Consider the following 10,271-nt stretch of genomic DNA (forward strand, 5'->3'; position numbering starts at 1 on the left):
TACTTAGGGTAGGACTCAATGTGAGACAGCAGAAAAGGAGAATAAGAATAAATAAAGGACACAGCAGATTATTTATTAAGCTTTAATTGATCCTTGATGTTGTTACATAATTTCGACTAAATCCTGGATCTTGCTGTAAAACTTGTCAGTGAACCCAGTGTGACCCTGCGGCAGATATTACCCTGCTCCATATTAATCCTGCAGTCACTGTAAAACACTCAATTTGGTCTACATCCATTCACCCTCTGGGCCACATTAATGATAATTACCACGCTCTCAGCATGTTAATATCTCTTCATAGAGTCCATGTTGTTGCGATAAAAAGAAAATACATTGAAAAATGCTTATAGCACATAATAAAAGAAGATATAGGAATAGAAAAATATAGGATACCTGATATAAAGCACAATGGAGCAATATTTAAAACTCATTCTGCAATAGCTGAATCAAATCGATGAGTGCTTAAAAAACATAATAACTATAATTTTTATCTCCCCCAAACATGGTGACTGGCCTCTCTCTCTCTCTCTCTCTCTCTCTCTCTCTCTCTCACACACACACACACACACACACACACACTCTCTCTCTCCCTAAAAATGTAAAGAAAGGGGATGAAGGAAAGTCGAAGAGGGAAAATGAAAGACAGAGAAAGAAGGGGGGGGTGATAACAGCTTCAATAAATCATCCGGACCAGTCGCCGCTCCCCGGGGATGTGGGATGGATTAAATTAAGCACTCCCTCTACCCGTGTGTCTATCCATCTCTCTGTTTCTCCTGTTTCTCTCTCTCTCTCTCTCTCTCTCTCTCCCTCTCTCTCTGCGCGCGCTATAAATGCCAACAGCTGATCGCGAGACACCACACTCACGGGAACAGCTCGCGGATGCTGTAGAAAGAGAGCGAGAGAGACCGAGGGAGAGAGAGAGAGAGAGAGAGAGAGAGAGAAGAGAGAGAGGGGGACACAGAGAGAAGAAGAGGGGATGTTTGTTGGAACTCTTTCTTTGGTGATGTTTGACTGTAAGTAAGTGGTCGTTACCGGGAATGAAGGACTATTTCTGCAGCAAAGAGGGAAGATCGAGGTGTTCGACATTTTTTTGAAAAGCTTCCAAAATCCGTTTTTTAATACCCTCTTATTTACTTCGCATCCCTCCCTCCTCTTCCACCTCTTCTCCCTTTTCTTTAAGGAGGCCCGCGAGACGCTGCGCGCGCCACAGGGTGCCTTCGATCGCCTCTTGTTTTTGTTTGTTTGTGCGAGGCTGTGTGCGCGAGGTACCCCCCGGAGGGAGCTGTCCGGTGCTGAAGTTGCATTTCTCGCCTTCTTTTGCACAAGGACTAAAACTGAAGACGGCCAAAGAGACTGCAACAGAAAAGAAGCAGATACAATTGGCGGTGAACTATTTAACCGGACCAACTCGCAGCTCGCGCTTCCTCCAAAAAAAACCTGACGACAATCTTTCTCCGTTTCGCCTCTTCGTCTTGTTGGTGTGTAAACGGGCGAATCAGCACGCTGGCCAGGCCGTCGGCGTCCTGCTGTGTTTGTGAGTGTGTGCCGCTGTGTTTGTGACAGTGTGTGTTGGTGTCGCACCACCATGCCAAGGTCTTTCCTGGTGAAAAAGGTGAAATTGGATGATTTCACCACCGGGGCGGATCTGGAGAATGTCTACCGTCACCGGACAGACCTCAGCCTGCGGCTCCATGAAAAAGGTAGGTCAGGCTGATAACAAAACCAGCATTAACAGGTGTCTCGCAAACAAGTCTGTCTCACTGAGGAAGAGGAGGAGGTCAGGAAATTGTGTGTGTCTCTGTAAGAGGTGGATTTACCTGATTTGAGCTGGCATTCCTTGACTGAGATGTTTTGTTTAACTGACCTAAATGGTCGTCACAATGCAAACATGCAACTCAAAACAAAAGACAACTAAAAGTCCAACTCTTTGTTTGCTTTTTTTTTTCATATTTTCCACGATTGAATCCTGTGTTTTTCAGCCTAAATTAGTTAAACCCGAAATATTGGCTTCACGTAGGTCGGTGCATGCAGATAAACAGTAATCACTGATTACAGAACAAATACACAAAGCATCAACCTTTCTGATGAGAAATACAATCTTCAAAGGCCCTCATTATGTACCAAATCAAGTCATTCTGCATGACTTCAAAGACTCATTCTTGTCAGTGCACTTCACAGGACTGCAAGAGGAGCACGTGCAGGATGAGATGGACACAGTAAACTGCCAGTCTCAATAAGCACCGACTCCCTGCTGCTCAGTGAGTGTTAGCACACCGCATGAGCCGACACTTTATTTACTAGGCATGGAAACGCTGAGGCAAGCTTGATTTGAAGTGTTTGGTCGGCTGTAGGAGCTGAGTCGCCTCTGGAGCGGAAAGGTCACTCAAGAAATCAACTAAATCCAGCAAGTCCCGTGTTTGATCGATTGAGGGTCACAGTCAGTGGGGACTCTCCTAGACTCTACACATGCTAAAGTCAGGTTCAATGGATAAAGAAGGGCATTGGGCCTAAGTATACGGTCCACTTGTAGCATACTTTAATTTGTGGAATTAGATCTCAATCAATGTGAAGGGCAATATTCTTTTACAGGCCACTTGATACTTATTCCACCAACAACTGTGTCCACAAACCGCCAAATAAGCAACACTTTAGTAATACTTTATGTAACAATGCTGTGGAAAGAAACATTTTAAACAATGGTCCAGTGTTAGTTGGTTGCATATAAAATATGATGCATTCTGCGTGAGGCTTTTTGCTCCATGTCCAGGTATGCTTGTCTCGTTTTTGCAGCGTCGGCAGATTTTTGCACGCAGAAATGTCGCCTATATTTCCATCTGAGTGTTTTCTTTTTTTCTTTTTTTACATTATCGCTGTGTATACTGCCCACCCTGACCACTCTTATCTCAGCTTCAATCACAGATGAGCTGTTGAATACAACAAGTTAAAGGCAACAGATTGTGAATCTTATGAAGTGACATTTTTATTCCAATGGATTCATTACGTTAGATTATTGAATTTGTACAGATATTTTAATATTAAATGTTCTTCTTTCGTTGTTATGATCCATTGTTTAGTGCTGCTCTGTGCTCCTCTGAAGCTGTGAACTCCCTCTAACCGTGTGCGTCACACTTTGACGAAAAACAAGATATGCTTTTAGTGGTGTAAATTAATCCACTGAATCGTTTCTAACACCTCGGTGACATTGACACACTGTTGCACATGAACATGTGTGTTCAACTGCGCAGCTCCTCCTCTATTTCTGCGCTCGTGAAGCCAAAAGCTGTCAGTCGCCTGTGTGTTTATAATGTTGAGGTTAACAAGCCCAGCTCGCGCTGACACGCGATCTGCCGCCTCAGCAGCAGCGTGCAGCGCGTGCCTGTCCCGGCCACCTTTTGTCTCCATCTCTTACATCTGTTGCTAACAGCTCGATGCGGCTTTTACATACAGAACAGCACTGCACGTCAGGAGTAACACTCTGCTTTTGGAATAATTTATGTCCCATGTCACCCGTGTATGTGAGGGGACTGTGTATTCAGATGGGACGCTGAAGCAGATATGTAGTGGCTGCTTTGTGACATGTATAGAGCTTGTTGCTTCAGCATCTTCCGCAAAGCCTCCAGAGATTAATCAATTAAGGCAAGGACAAACTGAAGTGTAGATCAAGTTTTTTTCCCCCAAAGTTGCACCTCCATGACAAATTAACCAGATGTATATGATGGACCATAACTTCAACTGTTGATAATATGCAGCTTTTTTCAATTTTATTTTTGCCTGTTTCAAATCATTTTACTTAATAACAAGTATAGTTCTGGGTATGCATTGGGTCTGTAATAGCTGTTATTTTCTATAAAGAGAAAACAGTGGAATTAAAAAGCCTGTGTTGCTGCTATTTATGTAACATTTTGTGTATTAATACCAGTAGTCATTGACAGTTAAGTCTTACTTTAAGCCTTCATTAGATATGGTAACAATTAATCCACAGCAAACGACTGTCACACTAATAATATATTTGAAGGACAGAAAGGAGAAACTGCAAGTGGTGAATGAAAGCAAAGGAAAGTAATGTGTATATTTAATTGCACATGCAAAACTGAATAGAATTAATTTTTTTTCAGTTGCTTCTGCTTCAATATTTATTTCCTGTAAACTGATAGACATCACGTGTGAAAAAGTCTCCTCTTGCAGACCTTAAACCACCTCAGGTGTAAAAACCATCCCCACTGTTGCCTGCTCTCTCTGAGCGTGTACAGCAGTCTCACAGTCCAGCTATACCTGCACCTCACTGGATCTGTCCATGGTGCTGAGTTCAGGGTCAGTGTGTGTGAATTTGTTTATCTTTCACAGAGAAAGTGTTTTAACTGTAACCTTTGACAACTGGATTATGTGTGGACTAATGCTGCAGGCTTTCTTCATTTTCACACTCCACAAGCCACAGGTGTGCAGGAGAGAGACACATGCTCTTTGTAACAATACACCAATTCAGATAATGTTAAAGGGTTTTGTTGTCATCTTGTTTTATCTGTTTCAATCTTTAGAAGGGTGCCTTTTGTTTAAACAAAAAATATTGCATATAACATCAAATCCTCTTGTGGTACAGAATATCAGGCTCTACATGTAAACCTTGGAATATTATGTGTCACATATAATGCTGCCGTCTTTGTTTAAATTGCGTCTTGTTTCTCAGAACCACACGTTTGCATGTTAGCATTTGTGTCTGAGCAAGTTACAGGTTGTATGAACCAGCTGTTTGGAATATCTACATTAACCAAACATCTTGATGATTTGTAATATGATTAATGTTCTCAAGTGGGACACAGTATTAGAAAAAAAATGCTATAAAGCTGTCTTGTGGGGCTGTATATCACTAATGGAGTAATAGAGCTGATTACTGGGTTAGCACTTATTTTAACACCGACTCAGTGATCCTGCTCAGTGTAATGACTACTGTCATTACTGTCTCAGTAAAGACAGATAAGCTGGAGGAAAGAGGACTATCTGATTTCACTCTGTTCTTCCTGTACAGCTGGCTGCAGCAGTCTGATGGCATTGATCCAAACTTTCTTTTTTCCTGTTAGACACACATGTGCAGGAGTGTACGTCTGTTACATTTCTTATTAGTTATCTCATAGTAAATGTTCATCTTTTATAACCATGATATCATGACTGTTTTAGGCAAACATTTACAAACTGTACAGAAACTCAATCTACATTAAATGCTTCTGAAGGTTTGAAACACAGTTTTTAACTTAATACTGTTTTCTTTTTTTCGGTATCAGCTGGTTACATCAGTGACTACATCAGCCCTGTTGTGTACGATGGAGAGAGTGACAGTGGGATCAAGGTACCCTCCCCTGACCCCCTCTACGACGGGATCCACAGTGACTATGGGGCCCCTGACTCTGAGTCTCCAGACAGTCCCAGCTCTGAAATCACTGACGGCTACATCAATGGAGACGCTGCGGTGAGCGAGGGTTACTCAGTCGATGCCTTCTTCATCACTGACGGCCGCTCGAGAAGGAAAGCCATCGGCAGTCCCAGGAGCATCCAGAGGCACACCTGCAACGAGTGCGGCAAAACCTACGCCACGTCTTCCAACCTGAGCCGGCACAAACAGACGCACCGCTCTCTGGACAGCAAGCTGGCAAAGAAATGTCCCACCTGCGGGAAGGTGTACGTGTCCATGCCCGCCATGGCCATGCACCTGCTCACGCACGACCTCAAGCACAAGTGTGACGTGTGCGGGAAAGCATTCAGTCGACCGTGGCTTTTGCAGGGCCACATGCGCTCGCACACGGGAGAGAAACCCTTTGGATGCGCCCACTGTGGGAAGGCCTTCGCAGACCGCTCCAACCTTCGCGCTCACATGCAGACCCACTCGGCCTTCAAGCACTTCAAGTGCAAACGGTGCGACAAGACCTTCGCGCTCAAGAGTTACCTGAACAAGCACTATGAATCCGCCTGCTTCAAAGGCCCCTACTCTCCTCTAGGCCCCCTAGATGCATGACCCCCTGCGTAGATAAAACAAGAGACAAAACTGCAGACATGAATTACCATTATCCTTACACTCTGAACTGCAGACACAAACAATCTATTTTTGCTCAGAATATGACCTTGCTTCCCTTCCTCCTTCCCCCCTCTCATCCCCCCCTCCCCCTCTGCCACCTCGCTTTTCCTTGGAGCCTATTCATGAAAATGAAGATGATGAAGATAGCACAATTTTTTCTCCTTGAGATTTGCCCACTTAAGGATTAAACTGATCTACGCATGCACTTCCTCAAAAACTGATCACCTCCTCTTCCTCTGTCCGTTGTGGATAGAGACAATAATAAAACACGGCTTCCTCCTGGCATCTAGATACAGTATTGCACCGTATTTTTTGGGACACTGATGAAGATGAGGATGAAGACAAAGACAATTGTAAGCCTATAGCTTCTGCACTTGAGTGCAGTGAAAGAGTTTTTCATTCTGAATTTGTTTTTTGGGGGATTAATAGTAATAATAATAGTAACAATAATGATAATAATGTTTTGCTGCACCAAGTGACCATATTCTCTCCACTACTGAGGTAAAACAAACTATTTATTTATTTATTGACTTATTTATTTATTTTGGCATTTTTTAGTTTTATTTGTATGTTTATACTTGATTTGATATTAATGAAAGCGTTAACTTATTTGTTGCACTTTAATTTCTATGTATGTATGTAGGATATTTGCCAACCTCTTTCTATCACCACAGGCCAAAGCATATGTCACTTTTTGAGTACATTTTTTTTCTATTATGTTTTTTTAAAAACCTTTTTTTTCTTATTAACGTTACTGCATGCAAAAAACGAAAAAAGAAATCTATGCCAACATCATAAAAAGCTTATGATTTTTTTTGCCAAAATCCTATAGATAGAAACTTGAGGGCAATATTTTTCTCTTGGAGCCTCCGTAGGACTCTTTAAAAGCAATAATCACCTAATGCATGGTATTTTATGATGAAGTTATGAAGTATTACCTACTACTGTATAGCAGTCTAAAAATCAGGTATGTTTTACTTCACCTATAGTCATAAACAGAAAAATAATATAACAGACATCAGGGAACATGCCAATGTAGTGTTAGAGCAACGAAAATAAAAGTCCTGTCTTTCCTCTCTTGTTATGCACTGCCTGCCTCTTAGTAAGTAGAACTAAAGTAGGACGTAGGCTAGAGAGGCTGGGATCAGCTGCTTGCTGGGTGTGAGGCCTATTGTAGGACAACTATAAAACTGACAGACATGCGCTAGACTAAGGCTAGCATTAAACAAGCCTGTTAAAACGTACTTGGAGAGGCCTTATTTTGGATAATACTTTCAAATATGTTACTCAACAAGGATCATTGGCCATACATGAAGGTAAATCTGTATATTAAAGGTTGTGAGATGTTAAAATGACACTTTTGTCATGCAGCAAAGTGATGCAACAACAGGCCTTTATCACCCATTTCAATAATCAATATGATACAAACAACCCAACCTTATGATAACGTTAAAAAAACCATCACATTTGAGAATTTAAAAAAAAAGAGATTTGCACTAGGCTAAAACGATAGTTAGCATATAGTCTGTAGTGACTGTTGGCATATTTTCAGTAGGAAACCTTGGCCAAAGTTTAGCCCAATGTCCAAGTTGCACTGTGGTCAACTCTAACTTCAATGCATTATTCAGCTACACTCCTAGTGCACTTCCAAACCATAAAGTGTGCATTCTTAAGCCACAGAAAAAGCATGCACTTTAGCTGAATGCTCCAATGCAGCTTAACTGTTACAGTCCAATAGTGATGTTACACAGAGTCTTTCTTGATCTGCAGTAGGCCTCATTTCACCCTTCTGGGCCGATCAGGGGCTAACTCTATGAGTGATATACCCACAGACAGGCTAACTCTAATCTACCCCAACCTGTAGATGGTTTGACCTTTGACTTTAGGTGGCCAATACCAGTGTTGCTGAACCCAGTTCTCTGCAGCTCAGAAACCTTTTCTACAGATTCGTGGAGCTTCCTGAGAGACAGACTTAGCACACACAGATCTGCACATAATGTGAAGTGCTTGCCATATACTGTATATTCATTGTCACTTTGCATAGACACATGTGCACAAGGGCATGCACACATAAGCTTACACAGAGTGTCTCCCGATTATCATGTCGGGGGGAACTCACAAGGGGTCTCTGTCTACAGTCAAGTATTGATCAAATGAAAGAAACGGGTTTAATATTGAAATAGGGATCTCTGGCAATAGAACATTTGATAATTGCAGCTCGTCCTCAGGCATGACCATACTCCCTTAGAAGCAGGTTGACTGATATTAAACACCAAATATGATCAAAGGGACAAAAGAAGATTCTGCACTGATGCACAGACACACTTCCTCGTTTCATCTATCACTCCGAGATAAAACCAGTCAGATTGGCAATATTCTTGAGTGAAAAAGTTGACATTTTGTGATAAAAGTGTTGCTGGTGACGTGTCAGTCTTAAAAGCCTTAACATGGAAATCGTTTTTTTTTTTATAGAGGCAACTCTCAAGTCAATATGAAAGAGGCAGTTTTTGTGTTGTGAGTGGAGAAATCTTTCTCTGAGTCAGCAAATCAGAGGTCCTATCTCTCTCGCTAATGTGTGAAGATTTGAGGCACTCTTATTTGAATTGTATCAGATAATTAGTCATAGAGTTCTGACTTATTAGGGCTTCAATGGTATTTGTCTTTTTTCTTTTTTTTTATCTGTTGAATTTCAGCCCAGGCTAAAACTCTCACAACAACCATACATACACAAGTAGGTAAAAACATGAAATTAGCTGCTTTACTACAAGGACTAACCTAAATGCAAAATTAAAGCACAAAGTGTGGCAAAGAGACCATAGAAAATATGCAATAAAAACAAAAGCATGACTTTCATCTTTCTGAAGATATCTCACACACTGATCCCTGGTAGAGATACTTTCTGTTATTATAAACACAGACTCAAATCTTGTTTCTCCATTTACATTTGATTGAAAACAAAAACAGTATTAACACAAATTTGTACCGTAGCAGTGGATTCAGAGTGTGACGGGCATGCAGTTGGTAAACAAACCACTAAGAGTTGCCTCGTATCGTCAGACTCATTTTTCTAATGCATATTAGATCTGAACCTCTTTAGTGTTTGATTTGCAAGGGGGCGAAAGTGCATTTTGATTACAACCAATCAGAGCTACGGTAACATATGATGTAGTGATAGGTTGTTAAGCTAAGTAGCTGGTTCCAACATTTGGTGTATGTATGTTCAACCAAAAACAAAGACGTTTGAGTTGATTTAGTAGAAAACACTTGGCATCTGTAGGTAAAATGTACTAAGGTTCAAACATAACAAATAGAAAATTCAGAGCTTTACACATCAGTGGCAGCGATCAAGATTTTCTGTGGAAATGTGTCAACAATGCCCCTTCTTTTAGCCCAAGATTAGATGAATGTTTGTGATTGGCCTCACCAGAATCAGAGTGGATTGAAATCTCTCTAAAAGGTAGTGGGGCCAGACGTATCTGCCAGAGCAAGTGTAACACAAGCTCACAGATGCGTTTTGTTCCCAGGCTAACTGAGAGTTTCTCCGGCTGCAGTGTCTCCAGCTGTTGTTTACGTGTCACAAATTGTATCATCGTGCATTAAACCTCTTTGCAACTTTGCACTGCAGTCTTCAAGTCTTGAGGGTATTTTGGCTGAAGTTGTTATTGAGTGGCTGTTCAGCGGTTTCAAGGCAGAGTGTGTGTGCGCGTCTGTCTCTGGGTGAGCTCCAGGTCTGTTCTCTCGAAGCACTTCCATTTTAGTCATCTCCACCTTAAAGAAAGTAGCACAATGAAACTAACTAGAATTCAGGTAGAGAAGAATTTAAAAAACCTTGTACTAGCTTGACCTCTCTTCTTTTTTTTTGTATTTCCGAGTTGAAGAATGATGATAACCTAAATAATCGTTTATTGCAGGAGGGTTTGTAAGGAATCCTTGAATTGAGATGTTTTTACTGCTGTATAGCGATATCTGACACACCTTATCTCAGGAGGTTTGGCTCTCTGCTGCAGAGAGAGAATCTCCTGAGGGTTTTTTTGAGCCAGAATACAGACAATGTAAGCACAATGAACACAAAGCATTTTGTGGCACTTCATAATAAAGAATAATCTTAACCAACAGAGGCCATTTGAAGTACTTTGTGTCTCGTTTATTGTACGATTACAACTCTGACTGTTTTGTTTGCATACTTTATTAATGAGGGGAAATTCTG

At 41.4% G+C, this 10,271-nt stretch overlaps 1 protein-coding gene across 1 annotated transcript; it reads left to right on the top strand.

Annotated features, from left to right (window-relative positions):
- Window positions 1-843: 843 nt before the first annotated feature.
- On the top strand, window positions 844-8,532 carry LOC136179882 (transcriptional repressor scratch 1-like). The gene is made up of 2 exons (XM_065958182.1): window positions 844-1,700; window positions 5,277-8,532. The coding sequence occupies exons 1-2, from the start codon at window positions 1,586-1,588 to the stop codon at window positions 6,002-6,004; spliced, it is 843 nt and encodes a 280-aa protein (XP_065814254.1). The 5' UTR covers window positions 844-1,585; the 3' UTR covers window positions 6,005-8,532.
- The last annotated feature ends 1,739 nt before the right edge of the window (window positions 8,533-10,271 follow it).

Source organism: Labrus bergylta, chromosome 8, assembly GCF_963930695.1.
Source record: "Labrus bergylta chromosome 8, fLabBer1.1, whole genome shotgun sequence".
Classification (NCBI taxonomy): domain Eukaryota; kingdom Metazoa; phylum Chordata; class Actinopteri; order Labriformes; family Labridae; genus Labrus; species Labrus bergylta.